At 46.4% G+C, this 18,809-nt stretch overlaps 2 protein-coding genes across 3 annotated transcripts in view; both read right to left on the bottom strand.

Annotated features, from left to right (window-relative positions):
- Window positions 1–13,107, bottom strand: part of TXNDC11 (thioredoxin domain containing 11) — a 41,700-nt gene extending 28,593 nt beyond the window's left edge. The window contains exons 1-5 of one of the 2 annotated variants that reach the window (XM_035130815.2): window positions 12,714–13,107; window positions 9,139–9,355; window positions 7,686–7,783; window positions 5,040–5,169; window positions 1,072–1,165 (exon numbers count right to left, since the gene is read on the bottom strand). In XM_035130815.2, coding sequence (XP_034986706.2) covers window positions 1,072–1,165; window positions 5,040–5,169; window positions 7,686–7,783; window positions 9,139–9,355; window positions 12,714–12,931 — 757 coding nt within the window. In that variant the 5' untranslated portion in view covers window positions 12,932–13,107. Of the gene's footprint in view, window positions 1–1,071; window positions 1,166–5,039; window positions 5,170–7,685; window positions 7,784–9,138; window positions 9,356–12,713 lie in introns of those variants that run through there. The other variant, XM_035130816.2, reaches the window with a different exon arrangement.
- A 2,435-nt stretch (window positions 13,108–15,542) lies between these two features.
- Window positions 15,543–18,809, bottom strand: part of ZC3H7A (zinc finger CCCH-type containing 7A) — a 29,407-nt gene continuing 26,140 nt past the window's right edge. The window contains exons 22-23 of the mRNA XM_035131160.2: window positions 18,434–18,597; window positions 15,543–16,479 (exon numbers count right to left, since the gene is read on the bottom strand). Coding sequence (XP_034987051.1) covers window positions 16,290–16,479; window positions 18,434–18,597 — 354 coding nt within the window. The 3' untranslated portion in view covers window positions 15,543–16,289. The remainder of the gene's footprint in view (window positions 16,480–18,433; window positions 18,598–18,809) is intronic.

Genomic DNA, 18,809 nt, shown 5'->3' with positions numbered 1-18,809 from the left:
GCGCTCCATCCTGTATTTTTATCTTGCGAACCACCACGAGATCTTCTGAGGAAGGGCGATATATATGAATTCAATAAATAAAATAAAAATAAATCAATCAAGAGCAGGAGAGGGCTGTAGCGCTCAGGCCCTGCTTGTGGGCTTCCCAGAGGCATCTGGTTAACAACCGTGGGAAACAGGATGCTTGACTAGATAAGCCCTTGATCTGATCCCGCAGGAATCTACTGATGTTCTTATATTCACAGCGGGGTGCGTTGCGTGGCTCGTTTTTGAGAAACTGCTGATGCGCAAGGAGAGTGTAGTAGCACAGACAACAATGAACAAACCCAGTCCAAATCTTCCCACTCTCTCTCTTCAGTTCCACGTTTTGCTTTTACAGCACATTTTAGAAGAGGTGGCTCCACCAGGAAGGTTGCTGCTTCATGCAGTAAAGTTGCTGGTGCCGTTACAGATCGTGTATCATCCATGCAGCCTGAAAACCTCCCCACTATCCAGACTGAAATGAACAGGAGCCATGCAAGAACTGCACCATTTCAAAGGGGCTTTCACAAGAGAACTTCCCTCAGGGGACTCTGCCCCATGTTAATTAGCGGAGGAGAGGACACCCTTTAGATTTTCCACCTCAGGTGCCTAAATGACGTGGGCAACCGTTCTTTTTAACTGCCATGTTTTGCTACTGAAGCCTGCTGGCTTTCGACAGAGAACAAAATGTGACAGGAAATTTTGTCAGCGTTCCTGGCTGAGAGCCCCCACCGAGATGTCTTGTGATATATTTAGTCCATTGTGTGCAAGAAGACAAAATACATTTTCAACATGCTCCTGCTCAGGAAGTTTTATCATGGCGAGGGCTCTGCAGCCTGTCAAAATCGGCCTGATAACATTGGGTATGGGATTAATAAATGTGATGGTGATGATTGTTTTGAAAACAGTGCTAAATATAAAGTCAAATGCTTTCTGTAGACAATGGAAAGAAAACCAATGTCATCCCATCATTCCCAACCACAAATTAGGCATGGTGACATTAAATCAAATGTAACATTAAACAGTGGTTTATATGGGTAATGAGTTTACCTTTATTTAATGAATGCAGTGCTGAAGTGAAGAATGTCAGATAACCAGGTGGTTGGGGCGAAGCGTTGAACTCGAAATATCCCAAAACTCCTGGCTGCAAAAACGAAACAAAAATACAAGAGAACACATGAGAGGTGCTGCATTTATTTGCCATTACGGGAAACAACAGCACAATGGACTTTGGTTTAATTATGTAAATATTTAATCCTTGGGCATTGCTCCCCCACTGCCAAAGCAGTCCTGTAGTTTGGAAGGATTGTTAACATTTCCCATTGAGCACATATTCCCAGATGGAGACACAGAGGGCTGTTCTCATCAGAGTAGCTGCAAACTCCAGGTACATTCAAAAAGTTGTTGGGGGGGGGGGGAATTCTGACCAACACCAACAATGGCACACACAGACAGAACTTCATCTCAGCTGGATCCCACCCCAACTTCTAAGATAATACCTAAATTCCACCCGATTTCACTCAATGGTATCACACCTTTGAGCCTTCACTGGGTTTTGCTCCCAGTAAGTTTCTGAACACAATTCAAAGTGTTGGCGCTGACCTTTAAAGCCCTAAATGGCCTCGGTCCAGTATACCTGAAAAAGCGTCTCCACCTCCATCGTTCAACCTGGACACTGAGGTCCAGCTCCGAGGACCTTCTGGCAGTTCAATCATTGCGAAAAGTGAGGTTACAGGGAACCAGGCAGATGGCCTTCTTGGTGGTGGTACCCGCCCTGTGGAACGCCCTCCCATCTGATGTCAAGGAAATAAGCAACTACAGTTGTACCTTGTTTTGCGTCTGGGATCCGTTCCGGAGCCCCGGATGCTAGATGAAAAGGACGCATGACGAAGTGCCACTCTGCACACGCATGCGGAGTGGTTTCCGCTTCTGCACATGCACGAAGTGCGATTTAGCGCTTCTGTGCATGCGTGAGTGGCAAACCCGGAAGTGGACTCAAAACGAGGTACCACTGTAGCTGACTTTTATAAGATATCTGAAGGCAGCCCTGTTTATGGAAATTTTTAATGTTTGATGTTTTATTGTATTTTTAATATTCTGTTGGAAGTAGCCCAGAGTGGCTGGGGAAACCCAGCCAGATGGGCGGGGTATACATAATAATTATTATTATTATTATTATTATTATTATTATTATTATTATTATTGCACCACTTCAAGGAGAAAGGCCATAGGTCAGCAGGAAAACTGCATACCACACTGCATACCACAGCTCCCAACTTCAACTCCTGGAATTTCCAGGTAGAACTGGTCAATGGAACTAACTGAGATGGTAGAGAGTCCCTGCCAGTCACTGAAGACAACACTGATCTAGATTGATCATTGGTGTGATCTGGTATATGGTACTTTCCCATGTTCATAAATCACATTTCCTTAATAGATTTGTAACCCCACCTTCCAAGCAAAACACTTCCCAGGGTGGCTTACAAACTGAAGCCTTGTCCAGCTGCCTGAAACCAGAGTTTAATCTGTGTGTGAGATGCATGCCAGAGCACACAACCTGACTGCTCCTGTTTTGCTCCTCTCTTCCTCCAGCAGGGAAACAACTACGGATCAACTGGCTAAGAGTGACTGAACTGGCACTTGTTGTCTGTTTCTCTCCAGACAGCCACAATCTGAAAGCCAAAGTTTTTTTCTTGACTTCCCAACTGTGGTGTGTTTGCTGGTTTGGACACAACGCTCAGCCAGACACTCTGTGGCTTGACTCCCTACTGGAAGAAAGAAGGAGGAAAGGAGGAGGTGCTTGGAAGCAGACTCATTCACTACATGTGGCTTACGGCTTGGCTTTGTATTTGAATGCAGCCTAAGAATGGTATTTCAAAAAGAATGCAGACGTTCAATCTGCAAAAGGATAAAGAACAGTGCCGCATGTATGTTGAGATTCAAAGCACTCAGAACAGGCAAGGAAAGAAACTTCAAACCAGAAAGTAAAGCCACAAAAGTTTCTAAGAACAGAGCAGTTCTGCGGCTCATGAAAACACACAGTCAGCACTGAAAGCCTGTAGTCCCCCTTCCTACTGCAAGCCAAGCAAGCTGGTTGCATATGCACAGTGTTGGAATCTGCTCCAAAGGCAAACAAATATTATTATCACATGCTCCAGGACAAAGTACAGGTACTCAAAGCAACACAAATCCTGCTCAGGTGATAAGAAACCACCAGGTGACACAACCAACAGGAGATTCCATGCTGAAGCCACTTTCCAAAAAGGTGGCACCAGTTTTGTCTGTTTAAACATGTATAGGATGTTTACATATTTTTAACCCGAGTTAGAGACTAGGATCAGAGGGATAAAATGGGAATGAAAAGACACAGGAATGAGCTTTACTAGTTCCCAATTATTTGCTGGTGGGAAAGGCTTTAATACTCGCTGTGATCCAAGATCAACACAGAGGCCTTTAAATATTTCCTGCTGGTTCCCCCTTGTGGCTGTAGTCTAAACTTTATGTCCAACAACATTATCATGGGCAAACTTGAAAACAGTGACTTGGATTTCAAAGTGACGTGGAACTCTGCGCAGATATCTTGGGCCATCTGTGTAGGGGCATCAATCTTAAACCAGCTCATTTTTCAAAATTGACATTAAAAAAGGTCTATGGACTAGTAATTTGTGTGCAACTTCAGCTGGTATGCCCAAATGAAGTCACACAGAGTTCTGTGCTTTTCAGACACTGAAAAGGCTTTGGGGAATAGGCAAAGCTGGAATCACAGACAGGGACAGAGATAAGTAAAGACTACTGCACCTACTGAGGCCCTGTGAAGCAGAGAGAAGGTTTGCTCTAACAAGGGACTCCTTGAGCTTCCTGTAGTTCTCTGCTCTTCCTCCCTCTGATGCACCAGCCCCATCTCTAGTCCTGCTTCCCATTCTGTCCTCTGGGACACTATGGATCTATCCCTCCCTATGCTTATAGAAAGGCCTGAGCCTGCATGGCTGTTCACACCCCGATCCCTGAAAAGGCGGGGTGCAGGAAGCCAAGAGCCAAGGAGCTGACCCATCAGGCCTCAATTCTATTGGGCCAAAAATGCTTTTAGACAAGGCTGTGCTCCTATAGGGAAAGGCTTTCCTGGGGCTATCAGAAAGGAAAGCAGAACCTTTTGATACACTCACTGAAGGTTCGACACCCCTCCCCACACCTGACAAGACAGAGAAGAAAGCATCAACATTAGAGCTGTAGCTATGAATTGACCAGGGAGATAGATCAGGGGTGGCCTTGGGCTTCCAGGTGTTGTCAGACTCCAACTCAGCCCCGGTTGGCAATGACAGCAGCTGTAGCCCAACAACATCTGGAGGACCAAAGGTCCGTTACTCAGATTAATTGACTTAATTGATTAATTGACTAAGGCAGATTTGACCAATAATAATAACTACATCCTGGTTAACTGGGTAACTATTTTTAAATCTATTTTGAAAATGTCTATGAAAGCTGCAGGTATGAGGCACCATATCAGAAGAGGCCTTCCCCCTCTGCTCTCACTTTGGAGAAGGGAAGGCTTATTTTAAGATGACCAGATGCTGCAAAACAAGCATACATGTGACCACCTAACATCAAAGAAAATAATGCTTCCCCCCTTCAAAATGATTGTGTCCCACCCCCCCAAAAAAATTAATCAGTTGATGAAATTCATTTGATATCTTTGGAATGAACAGTTCTAAAGTTATGGGTCCTCTCTGACAACATGCTAGCACAACCAGACAGAAACACACATACTGCAGATGAGACTTCTTAACCCTGCTGCAGTCACCGCCAATCATCTTCAGAATTTCACCCAGGGATCAGCCAAACAGGAAGCACATGAACCAGCATGTCAAAAATACGGTTGGCAGAGAATACTGGTTCCCAGTAACCAGAAAGAAAACCAGAAAGAGTCCATTCTTTGTAACCAGAAGCAAGATCATCCTTGAAAGAAAAGCAAACCTTCCAGGAGTCATCAATGGCTAGATCAAAGAGCAGAGGCAAGTTACCTCATAATTGGAGAGAAACTGCTGAAGTTTCGATCGCGATGAGATGTAAAGCAGGGGAGTCATCACTCGGCGGACAAATTTTTCAATGTAAACAGCATTCATCGGGCCTTTGTATTCAATGGGCCCAAAGCTGGCATTAAAAAGAAAAGAAACCAAATTCTGTGTTAAAAGTTTGAAAAGTTAAAATTGCAATTCCTAACCTAATAAAGACAGACCTAGAGCTGGTCAAGGCTAAGAGTGAGCATTTAAGGCAAGCCTTTGCCAACCAGGTGCCTTCCAGATGTTTTGGCCTACTGTTTGCCCCAGCCAGCACAGCTGGAGCTGATGGGAGTTGTAGTCCGAGGGCACCAGGCTGGCAAAGGTTGATTTAAGAGCTGAAAGGTCTGAGGTAGAAGTTTTAACAATGAATGTGAAATGCAGCAATTACTGCCTGAAATGTGGGTAGTCAACACTGTGGCATGAACAGATGTTCTTTCTGCCTTGCCTGAACAGGAGTACGGGGGCATCAAGATCTGGCTGAATCCAGAGTCAGGCCTACATTCCTGCTTGCCTCTCAAATGTAGCACCGCTACTCCTCACAGCCTGACTCAAGAAGGTGGAGAGGGCAGGCAGAAGGAGCTGAACATGAACCATAATGCATAGTAGTATTGTACTTAGGCCTTTCAATTATGGCAAAAGGAACGGGCCATTACCAGCCAAGAATATGGTGGTACCTCGCTAGACGAATGTCTCACAAGATGAAAAACTCGCAAAACGAAAGCGTTTTGCGATTTCAATGGAGACTCACAAGATGAAGTTTCCTATGGCGTGCTTCGCAAGATGAATTTTTTTCGTCCCATAGGGTGCCTCGCAAGACGGAATTTTTCCCCCTGTCTTGCAAGGCACCCTATGGGGAACCGCACTTCAATGCGTTCCTATGGGAGCCGCTTCGCAAAACCAATTTTTCGCTATACGAAGTGACTCGCAGAATGAATTAAATTCGTCTAGCGAGGCACCACTGTACATTAATTGGGGAAAACCAGATAAGGCAACTCAAAAGACTCTTTAAACTGTAACAGAACACATTTCACTCACTCTGTGGCTTTTTCATCCTACTCCCAAACGGCAGTTTTATTCAACGTTTGTGCAAAGTGACTCAACACTTGCAGACATAAAGATAAATGCAAGGAATTCTAACCTGCTGTTCTAGGGCATTCTGCAACAGTTTTTGACTGACAATGCATATGGAGCAAATAGTTATAGCAAGGCACCCCCAGCTCTACTGTGTATTGTAGCACTTTGGAGAGAGAGCAGGGGAGAAACAGCAAATTGTAAGCAGCATGGACAAATCAGCCGTCACCAGCCTTCTGATTGTCTCATCAGATCCAGAAGCCTTCACTGCCCTTGTGCCAGCTTCCACTATAGCTTATCAGGCAACCATTTGAACCTAAATGCAACACAAGCTGCTCCACCGAGCAGCAACTTCACCAGGTCTGGAACCCTGGCAAAACATTGTTAATAAAAACATAAGAAAAGGCTGGTGGATCAGGCAAATGGCCCATCTAGTCCCGCATCCTGTTCTCACAGTGGCCAGCCAGTTGCCCTTGGGAAGCCCCAACTCTGCACTTGTGTTCCACAGTAACTGGTATTCAGAGGCAGCCTCCCTCCAGCCGTGGAGGTAGAACACAGTCATTGTGGCTGATAGACATCGATAGCCTTAGCCTCCATGACAATGCAGGCAATGGCAATTGCAAAACGTTTTGAAAGACCATGGCTCTCTGAGCATGCAATTGTTCTCTCGATAACCTCTCAAAGCTTCCATGTCTCAAATGGAACCATTCAGCTGCAGTTCTAGCTGACTGCTCTTCTAAGCTAAGCTAACCAAACTGCATGCTTGGAGGCAATAAATGCCAAAGAGCAAAGGGATAGGGAACTGATGGTGATAAGGAACTCGGATCTGTGCAGAGATCCTATTTCCTGCTGCTCCCCCCCCTTCCAATAGTATGTCTTCTGATCAACAGAAACAATCTCCATATCATTTCCCAAGTTTCCCACTGTACTCATAAGGCCTAATGGCACACTGTCTTTTTAAATTAGTGCTTAGATATTGGAAAGCCTTCCGATTATGAATTAGAAACCACAATTCCATCACCAGGGGTGCCTGATTATATGCCTCAGAGCAGAACACCACATTCTATTTAGCAAGAAACTGAATTACCAAATGAAAGGACTGTACAACCGTAACTTAGAACATATACACAGAAGGGAACTTTCCTGACTTAAGTGGCAAAATGACACACCCCAGCAAACCTGACAAACAAGAACATTCACACTAAGGTGCAAGAGGTTATGTCCTTTAACTCATGACGCAAAACAAGATTTCTTGACTCTCAGCAGCTGATTTTCATGAGGCATGAGGAAGGAGCAGACAGGATTTGGTCAGGGGTGCTAACCACGCTTAGCAGGAGACAGAGATCTGCTCTGAGCAGAACCTGCCGCCCCACCCCAGTGATTCCTATGAGCAATTTTAAGTTTGAATATTGGTTCTCAGAGGAACTTAACCGACAAGGCACACTGTTTGGGTAGGTGGATAGCCTTGTTCAGCTGATAAAAAGACTTGCCACAGTTAACAAGTTCTGACTTTCAAAGAGCACTTAAAAGCCTTACCTCCGATGGTACAAATATATAACCGGAAAGTAAAAGAAATGTTTCTGTTTCCTGCATTTCCCTTGGTTCCACCAGCAATTGATCGCCACAAACAGCACCTGCAAAAGGGCCAGGGTGGGGGGGATGGAGAGAGTAAATACGAATGTTTGGCACAACCCGTAAATCACTTCTTGAGGCAAGCACAGAAGTCAGCAAACTTTAAGGCCAGAGACTTGGTTGATACACTGCAAGAAGGACAAGTGCAACCCTGGAGAATGCAGCCCGATCACAAGTGGCTGAAGTCTTTCCCTAGCTGCCGGCTATACCTTTACTAGGAGGGTGGATAGCCATGTGATAGCAAACTACAATTCCCAAAATCTACCCAAGGATGGATTTGGGATATTTACTTCCATATTTATTGTTATAAAAGAGACCGTCATCTCTCCACTCTCTTTGCCATATTCAACCAAATCCCTGTCAGGGGCAACTTGTCTGTGAATCCCAGTTACTCACAAGTGACGAGAGTGCCGCTACGCTTAGGTTCTGCTTGTGGGCTTCCCATAGGCATCTAGTTGGCCACAGTGAGAACAGAATGCTGGACTAGAATGAATTTTGGTCTGACCAAGCAGAGCTCTGCATAGGTTCTTAAATTAGTGCATGGAAAAGGGCAGGTGCTTGGCACAAAAAAATGCACATCCTGCAGATCATTATGTAGGTCAAATAAAATATCAATTGCTTAGCCAAGCATTTTCTCCAAATCATACAGTAAAAATGGTACTCCTCTCAAAATTTAATTAAAAGAAACTGATAGCATAATCTGCTGTGGTATCGAATCCACTGGTGTATCTAATGTCTTTTACAATGATAAAATGAAAAACCGTAACACTATTAACTAGGACACTCACTACAAAAAAAGGGATCGTACTCGTTCACAATTCAACTCAGCACTTTAACCAGGTCAACAGCCTCCTGTCTTTGGTCTGCTTCATGTACTGCCATTCTTCATTTACCTGCAAGCCTAACAGATTTTAACTGAATCCTGATTTTACAGCTTTAACTGATTTTTTTTATTGTCGTTGTATTGTGCTCCATGTGCACCACTTAAGAGATGGAGTAATTAAGCAGTATATAAATGATATTAAATAAACACATCTAAATCATGCTAGGAAACAGTCCTATGGGAATACAGTCCATTCCTTCTTAATAAATGAAACCACAAACAGAACCCTAGTTGTGTCAGTCTCTTTTCTCCCCCAACCACTTTGCTATAAATTTCTGTCGAGGGCAATTCCAAATTGACAGGGTTTTGCAGAGTAGAGGAGTCATTGCTAGCATGCACAGCCCTGCCGTTTTCAGGGACCACATGCTCAGTTTGAAATTAGCAGAACATCAGGGTGCCTCTCTCCAAACTCTGATGAACAAGAAAAGTAACTTAAAGCAACAGCTGCATCCCTTCTTGCCCAATGCGCCTTACCTGGTCTGCCAAACTGCTTGCTACTTTCTCAATCTCTTCTCTCACTGCAACAGACTGCCCGCACCACGGAGCATAGAAAAAAACAAGGGTGATTTCCGAATCTTGGCGGATGTCCTCTGCACGATCCAGCTGCCCAAGGAAAAGATCGTAGACTGGAGACGTTGAAGAGAAGAAGCTGACTGGAAGCTTTGCTGGCATTGTCACATCTTTTGCGCGGCTATTTAGGAAAGGAAGAGAGATGCATGTGCATATGTCAGGTATCGTGGGCATGCGATCAACAGAACTCCACATTCTCTCACTTGGTTAGTTGGCAAAAGCTAAAAAGCAGCTTAGGGACATGTTTCCAGAACTGCAGAGCATAGACCAGTTAATCTGGATCAGCAGTTGCCTTCTTCAGCTGTTGCACCCAGCAGAACTAGTACTGTATTCTGAGCCATGACACCTCTGATTCTGAAGGAAGTATAGAGCCTCTGTGAATAGCAGCCATTGGTAGCTCTATCCTCTGTGACTCTAAAGGTAAAGGTACCCTGACCGTTAGGTCCAGCCACAGACGACTCTGGGGTTGCGCGCTCATCTCGCTTTACTGGCTGAGGGAGCTGGTGTACAGCTTCCAGGTCATGTGGCCACCATGACTAAGCCGCTTCTGGAGAACCAGAGCAGCACACGGAAACGCTGTTTACCTTCCCGCCAGAGAGGTACCTATTTATCTACTTGCACTTTGATGTGCTTTCGAACTGCTAGGTGGAGAGGAGCAGGGACCGAGCAATGGGAGCTCGAACCGCCGACCTTCTGATTGGCAAGCCCTAGGCTCTGTGGTTTAGACCACAGCACCACCCACGTCTCTACAGCACTCTTAAAACCACCATCACCTCATCTTGTGCCAGTGAATTCCATTATGTGCTACATGAAAAAGTACTTTCTTTCCCCTGTCCTTCCCATTCAAGCAAGCCTCTCAGTGATAGCACCCAGATTTTGGAATGCCCTTTCTCAGGTAATTCATGAGATGGAGACCATAAGGACCTTTAAATGCCTTTTAAAAACTTACATCCTGCACTCTTTGAAAATTATTATTCATTTTGTATACTGCTCAGTTTTATTTGTGAGATATAGCTGAGTTTTGCTTTTATCTTGTTTCTAGGAAATCTTATTGGATATTGTTACCGGTATGGTTTTTTTGCTTTTACGTAAACTGCATAGAGATTTTTACTATATTAAGCAGCATAATTTAGGAGGGGCAGACAAAAAAAGAAGAGTACTTCTTCATACTGGATTGCCCTCAGGCTCAGCATACGGGAATCCCAAAAGGATAAAGTTGACCACTTTGGAAAGCAGGATACTGAGCCAAATAAGCCTTTGGTCTGATCCAGCAGCATTCTCTTTGTTTACTGTAGTTCTACTTTATTCAGTGGGAATTTGAATTTAACTGAGTTTTGATGTTACAAGCTGTGGAAAAAGGGTTGACTTCCAGTTCTTCTGCACACTGCAGTTTGATGGGGAAAGGCTGCCCTTGCAAATCACTCACAGGCTCTTCTGAGGGTGAAGGGCTGAGTGGGAGATGCATACACAACCTCACAGCATGGCCGCACAGCAGCTCCCATTACCTTTAAGAGAAAAGTCCAGCTGTGTTTCTCAACCCTGAGGCTCCTACTGCATCACAACAATTAGAAACACATAATCATAGCACCTAATTGTTGTTGTCGCTCTTTTAAGTCCTCTGTTCTAGAGAACAGTATTACAGTATGTTTCTATGGATCACGTTTTTACCCAGTCCCATTTCTTGCTGTTCACTGGCATCAAATAAGCCCTTTCAAAATGCATTGTGGTTTTATTTTTATCCTACTGAAACCCCTTTCTGGGCAAAGTACATGTGTACAGTTCTCATGGCTGCAAACATGATTACGGAAAAAGATGCAGGGCCTGAACCAAGAGCTGCCAACATTTCCGTGCAGTCCTGGCTACCTGAAACCCTCTCGCCTGATGCCTTGTGCACTAGTCAAAATCAAAACTAGGGACACGTCAAGTGTTTCGTGGACACAAAACCGGACTTGCCACTTATATGTGCACTTGTTGTGGCTTCCTGTTCAAGGTTTCTGCACCATGCACTTGCTTGTAAACATTCTTTTGCCACATTCAGATGCTAGATGTTTACATGCACATGAAGATCAATTCACAAGCACATCTTAAAAATGTAAGGACTGAAACAGCCTTGAATAACATTACCAAACTTCCAAAATCCCAAGCAATAGCTTTTAATACGTGAACCAGATACCACAGATCACACACTGCAAGTTCCATAGCACTTCCAATGCAATAGGAGAAATTTCATGCAGCATGTGGCCAAATGTCAAGTGATGGCACAATGCGCAATGTAAATGCATCTATGAGTCGCAGAAGGGTTGGGGGAGGGAAGGAAAGACCCAACAAAGAGTACAAAAAGGCAGGTAGCAGTACTGTAGTAACTAATTCATTGTAGACAAATTACATGGTAGCTAATCCATGTCAAAGGAACTGGCTTGATGGAACCAACAGGACAGTTTTTTTTCCAAACAGGTGACAAACGAATGCAGGACAAACCTATCAACAGCTGCTAGCCATGACAGCTAAATGGAGCCCCCATGTACTCAGGCAGTATACCTCTCAATGCCAGATCCTGGGACCAATCAGTGAGGGAAGACCCTCCATGCTTTCTGGGGCAGGGGCTTGTCAAAGGCATCTGACTGACTAGCCTGTTGTTGCAAACCGGATACTGAATTAGATGCAATTAGATTTCATCAGGGCTCTTAAAAAAAAATAGATACAATCCTGGTGACCAGGTCAATCAGCAGCTGTTAACCATGATCCCTAAAGAAGGCAATCTATCCTGGGAGGAAACTCAAGGGGTGTTTTTTTTTGGGGGGGGGGGACAGGACGACAAACAAAAGGAAAGGGCTATTGCCTTAAGCTCTACCTAGAAGATTATGTAGGAAGTGCCTTATACAGTCAGACTATTGGCCCCGTCTAGCTCAGTAACGTCCACATGGACTGGCAGAAGCTCTCCAGCATTTCAGACAAGGGGCCTTGACCTGCTTGGGCCAGGACCCAGGACCTTCTGCCTGCGAAACAGATGCCCTACCCACCAAGCTGCAGCATGGATGGTGCTCTGAATGGCCCCAACACCCCGCGCTCTGCTTATGCCCAGGGATGCTCTCGCAGTTGCTGCTTGGATGAGCAGGAGAAGAGAAGCGAGACCCGATCCCCTTCCTCCTCTTCCCCCCACGACCCTACTGCACTTCAACAACAACAACAACAACAATAATAAATAATAAATAAAAATACCACCCCTCTCTTTCCCAGGGAGAAGTTGCCACTCCCTTCCCCCCAACACCTCATTAGGTGGCTGAGGCAACTGATTCGGATTAAACCTGCTTGGACTCCTGCACGGGTTGATCGGGGCTCCTTTGTTGTGTAAGGGGAGGCTTTGCATTTTGCAGGGAGCACCCCCCCACGCGTTTCCAGGTGTGCCCCCCACCCACCTGGGCATATGCAGAAAGGCCCAACCTGAGCCCCCCCCCCTCCTCAGGTGCGCCTTCGCTTACCTGCAGGTGACTTTGAGGGCGACCAGGAAAGCGCAGCTCAGCACCACCGCGGCGCCGCACAGCACCTCGGGCCGCCGGGCCATGCGGGAAGCGCCGAGCCACCGGGGCTGCGGCTTCTTCTCCTCCTTCTCTTCCTCCTCCTCCTGCTGGTGTTGCGGAGCCTCGGGAGGCGCTGAGGGAAGGCCGGAGTCAGGTCCGGGTCCTCCGCATGCCGACATGCCCTCCTCCCTTCCGCGCCGTCCCTCCCGGCCGGGGCCTGGCCTGCCCGCCCGCCCGGCCTAGGCGGGGCCCAGCGGAGCCCCTCACGCTCGCACACGTCGCTTGGCGGCCGGAGCGAGAGGCGCCTCCGCCGCCGCCACGTCTCCCCGCCCTGCCAACCAGCCGGCCGCGGAGGTGGAGACGGGGAGGAGGCGCGCGAGGCCTACGCTCCGGCCTCCCCCTCAGGCGGCGGAGCTCCTCGCGCAGGCCCGCCATGAGCCGCGGGGCGAGAGCGGGCTCCGTCGGCCCCGGGGGGGTTCGAAGCGAGGGCGGCGACGCGGCGGGGGTCTCCCGAGGCGGGCCATGGCGAGGAGGCCTGGCTTTTTCCTAGGCCTTGGGCTCTTCCAGGAAGGACTGCCGCCGCCGGCTGTTCCCTCACACGGCACAGGGCTACCCCCGTGTGGGAATTCGCTTCCACTTCAAATAAAAATAAATATATTGATCGTTCCGTTCCGTTTTTGGCCCGCCGGCTCTGGCCCGCAAAGGCCTCGCTGCCTGAGGATGGAGGGACAAGATGGCGTCGCTCTTGTTCGGCGCAGGCAGCAGCCCAACATGGCTGGCCCTTGAACCTCCCTTCAGTGCTGACCCCGGGATAAGTTAGGGGGCGCAGGGCAGGTACCATTTGGGCACGCCCAGGCCTGGTATCTAAGGGTGTAAGAGCAGCCTTCCTGGATCAGGTCCATCCAACCCAGCACCCTGTTCTCACAGGGGCCACCAAGGTGACCAAGATGTCTCTGGGAAGTCAGGATTCCAGCACAAGAGCTCCTTCCCTTTCCTGTGGTTTTGGAAACATTTATGGCCTCCAGCTGTTGGAGGCACAGCATAGCATCACAGCTAGTGGTAGCCATTAGTAGCCCTCTCCTCCATGAATCTGCGTGATCCTCTTTTAAAAGCCATCCCAAGTTGGTGACCGTCTCTGTCATCTGTGGGGAGTGAATTTTAATTCTGCTCTGCCTGAAAGACACTTATTCCTGTAGCAAGGGTATGTTATGCTGGCTGGCTATACTTGGACGAATCTGGTTTAACCATGAAGGAATTTTGTCGGTTCATGGCCTCTGGCAAATCTGCATTGGACGTTCCCCTACACAGGGATATGACACACACTAATAATAATAATAATAATAATAATAATAATAATAATATCCCAAGCTTCCCCCCCTGTTCACTATGCTTGATGTGGAAGTGGCTGCAGTAAGCACAGGCACGCATTGAGCTTTGTTGCTTTGCAAGGCTATTCTCGTTGCTTCCGTATTCTGCCCCACGCCCAGAGTGCTTTGTACAAATTCTAGAATGGCAGCAAAAGGAGCTAACCTATCTTTTACCAAATCAGACCATTGGGTCCATTTAACTCAGTATGGCCTACACCGGCCGCAGCTTTCTCCCATGCCGAAATCTGGAACCTCTAGGTCAAGTAGATGCTCTACCACTAAGCTATTACCCCCACCGTTCTAGCTACTGCATTAAAGGGTTTTCCTAGCTTATTTGATGGGGGCTTGTATCCTATAGCACTCTCGAGGCAAGTTGTAATAAAGATTACAACCCACCCCTATTAAAAACTTTCCCAAATGTTTTTAGTGCTGCTCAGATGTGCTTACAGGTGGGGGCGGTCTGAACACACACACACACCCCGGAAAGAAACCTAAAAATGCAGAGCAGGACAACCTTGAGATGCCATCAACAATCAAACATTGTGCATCAAGGGGACTTTTGGCCAGTACTGTATTGGGGATCGTAGGATGCCCAGGCCTCTGCTGCAAGGGTGCACAACTCACTACTTCACAAGCTATGTCTTGGTGTGAATTTAGCAGAAAGTCCATGGTAGAAAATGTTTCCCAGGTGGCGCTGTGCGTTAAACCACAGAGTCTAGGGCTTGCTGATCAGAAGGTCGGCGGTTCGAATCCCTGCAACAGGGTGAGCTCCCGTTGTTCGGTCCCAGCTCCTGCCCACCTAGCAGTTCAAAAGCACATCCAAGTGCAAGTAGATAAATAGGGACTGCTCTGGCGGGAAGGTAAACAGTGTTTCCGTGTGCTGCTCTGGTTCGCCAGAAGCAGCTTTGTCATGCTGGCCACATGACCCGGAAGCTGTCTGCGGACAAACGCTGGCTCCCTCGGCCTATAGAGCGAGATGAGCGCCGCAACCCCAGAGTCGGACACGACTGGACCTGATGGTCAGGGGCCCCTTTACCTTTACGCCTTTACCATGGTAGAAAATGTTCTATTTATGCTGCTGCTGTGGGAAGAAATGAGTTCATTTAGCAAACGTGCTTTGGATCAGGAACAGGGAATGTACTACAACTTCCATCACCTCTGACCACTGGTCATGCTGATTAAAGTGGGGAGTCTTGAGAGCATCTGGGAGGAACACAGGTTCTCCACCCCTGCTTTAATGTAGCCATGTGGGATTAAGAGCATGGAGATGGCAGCTCGCACTCTACCTCAGAAATGCACATACGCATATATTCTACTCTCTTAACATAAAACCAGGAAGTCTGTCTGTGTGTCCAGAATGGCCTCTCTTACCCCTTTTGCTATAGGGCTATTCAGGAGTCTGAAGATATGTTTAGGAAGAGACTTTATGTAAAGTTATCTTTATTACAGGCAATATTGGTCCATACAATACACAATACTGACATACAAGTGGAATCTTTCAAAATCATCATTTAAACAGCAAAGACCAAGAAACAGAATTTTTAACTACTTGATTTTCCAAAAAAAGTAATACGTGTCTCTCTTCCAAGATCCTTTTCAGCAAGTTATATTGAAACATACAAATAGAGAAAAATACCCCATTCAACATATATTGTAGTTAAATGGTTATTTTGCTTTAAATCTTTTAATAAGAAAATCCTTTTATTATAGCAACCTACATAGAGATAAATAGCAAACTTGTTTTAAACAAATCCTCTCCATTAAAACATCTGAAGAATTTTATCCATCATTTTCTTCTGAGCCCAAAACATCTGTTTTTAGAAGCTTACCTTAAAAAGTTTTCAGCTGAAGGACCAACACTGGGGGCTTGCTAGGCATTACAATACCACCCTTCCCGTTATTTTCCAACTTTCTTCTGTCCAACAGAAGGCGAATAAGCACGTAAGACTTCAGGTTGTGTTTTTATTATAACTTCACCATTCTGTTTCATGAGAGCACAGACAGACCTGCCGACTCCCCCCCTACACATCTACTACATTTTGTTCTTCAGGAGGAACAATACAGGCCAATAAAAGCAGAAAAAATCTGCAGCTTCTGTCACATGCTTTTGATTATTGTCAAATTCTGATTTTATGCTTCCTTCTGGCAACACAAATGCATTGTTATAGTGTTAGTTTAAATCTTTAAACAAAAAACTATATTTTCCAAAGTCATTATCATTCGGAGCAATCAAGTGATCTTTTCTGGCTTTGCTCAGCTTCATTCTTAGAACGTGTCTCCGTTCTTCCCATTCACGGAGCTCAGCAGGTCCATGTGCAAATTTACAGTTGTTTCCCTCCACACAAGTACCAGCCATATACCTGTTTAAAAGAAAGAAGTGCAAAAGGTAAGGAGCAAAACACACTACACTCACAATGCTGGCTCAAGACACTTTGCAGCATAAACCAGAGCACTGGGTGTCCCTCCTCACCAGCAGGCGAGACGCAACCCCTCAAGAAGTCTTGGTGTTACCATCAATTCCCTTCTTCAACCAGCCGCCTAAATTATATCACATGAAGCACCCTGCTTCACAGCACAGCCACCCCTGTGCAAACATGCAATTTAAAAGACCGGGTGGGGTTGCATACTTGACCAGGATGGCAGTGATGGGGAGCCTGCAGCCTTCCAGAAGATGTCGGGACTCCAGATCCCACCAGCCCCAGCCAGCATGCCAGGGATGTCAGAAGCTATAATTCAGCCAATTAACTATCTGCAGAGCCACGGGTTCCCCAACTCCTGCTGAATGGGCCTTGGATTCTGAGATTATCAGCTTCCAACAGCATATAAAGCCCCTGTTCTTCTAGCGCTAGCTGCAGGTGTCAGCCCCACCCCCCCAACTAATCCAGATAACCTATGTGACCACAGGCACTTTTTGGTCTCTGCCAGTAACTAAATGGGGTGGGGGTGGGGTGGGGAGGACAAATGTCTTACATTTTGTCCATTAAAAATGGAGGGGGGGGGAAAGGAATCCAAGACTAAGAGCAAGCATAGGCAAATTCGGCCCTCCAAATGTTTTGGGACTACAACTCCCATCATCCCTAGCTAACAGGACCAGGTATGATGGGAATTGTAGTCCCAAAACATCTGGAGGGCCGAGTTTGCCTATGCCTGACTAAGTATTCCTGCTACCAAAAAAAATTGTTGGAGAAACTGGACATCCAGGGAAAGGATTCAATTCTTTCATGAGCAGAAATCACCCAAAGTTTGAGATAAATAAACAGATGCAAGGTCAGCCAAGCCACTTGCCGAGGCAGCGGCCCAGCACTGACTACAGAAGTGATTAAGGCACACCAGCAAATTGGTGCCGGGGTCTTGTGCTCTGTGTCAGGGTCAGGGTCGGTCTTGAGAAGTGAGTTGGAGTCTGTTATGTCTTGAGTTGCTCAAGCAATCAGATTCCCAACAAAAATGTAACCCAGTGCACAAACTGGTAGGAGTGCTGATGAACAGAGAAGAGAGAGCCCTGCTAGGTACAGATTCTTGAATGCTTCAGTGTTACGGCAGAAAGTGCTCATGTCACAGAGAAGGTGTCACCCATCTCACATGAAATACCCAACAGTGCAAGCTGCTCAGCTTCATTCCATATGCAAAGAAAAGCAATAAAAGCCTCCTCTCAGGTACAAAACATCACATTGAGAAATGGCCTCTTCCCTCCTCTTTGGTTGTAGGGAAGGTGCTTATAACCATGTAACAAAATGGATCAACAACTGGACATCTATTGTGTACAAAACTGGAAACTTTGACTCTACTGCAGTGGTGAGGAAGCTCCTAAGATACCAACTTCCATCATCGCCAACTATTGGCAATGCTGGTTGGATCAAACGGGAGTTGACGCCGAACAACATCTGGAGGGCTGCAGCTTCTCTGCCCCAATTAATATATTATTATTATTATTATTATTATTATTATTAATTTATTATTTATGCCCCACCCATCTGGCTAGGTTGCCCCAGCCACTCTGGGCGGCTTTCAACAGAACATTAAAAACAGAACAAAACATCAAACATTAAAAACTTCCCAAAATAGGGTTGCCTTCAGGTGTCTTTGAAAAGTCAGATAGTGGTTTATTTCCTTGATACCTGATGGGAGGGCGTTCCACAGGGCGGGTGCCACCACCGAGAAGACCCTCTGCCTGGTTCCTTGTAACCTCACTTCTCGCAGTGAGGGAACCGCCAGAAGGCCCTCGGAACTGGACCTCAGTTGAACGATGGGGTGGAACCCCAACTCAACTACTGGCTTTCTGTTGAGATGAATGCCAAGGAGTCAAAATGCACCTACCTATCGCAAATGCTGAAATAGCCAGTTGGAAAGCGATGCTGCCAGCAGTTTTGGTCATCTTCTGTGTGGAATACTTTCTCTTTATGCTTTTCTGAGGAGATGTGGCCTTGCCATTGTTTCTCACTGTTACAGTTCTTCCCACACATCCAGCAATGGAAGTCCACCTGGTTCACAAATGCAAGGATGAGACACCACAAGAGGACAAGGCACAGTATGCAAATCTGGTTAACCTGAACAACTGATGGCATTTCTCTGGGCATGACCCATGGGGCTTTGAAAGTGAGATTGTAGCAGGAAAGGAACATGGATTGCCCCCCTGACAGACTATTAGGCCTGTGCTTTGCCAGCTCCAGTCAAGGTGGGGCTGGTGGCAGGA

Source organism: Zootoca vivipara, chromosome 14 (genome assembly GCF_963506605.1).
Source record: "Zootoca vivipara chromosome 14, rZooViv1.1, whole genome shotgun sequence".
Classification (NCBI taxonomy): domain Eukaryota; kingdom Metazoa; phylum Chordata; class Lepidosauria; order Squamata; family Lacertidae; genus Zootoca; species Zootoca vivipara.
This window is presented reverse-complemented; position numbering and strand designations above follow the sequence as displayed.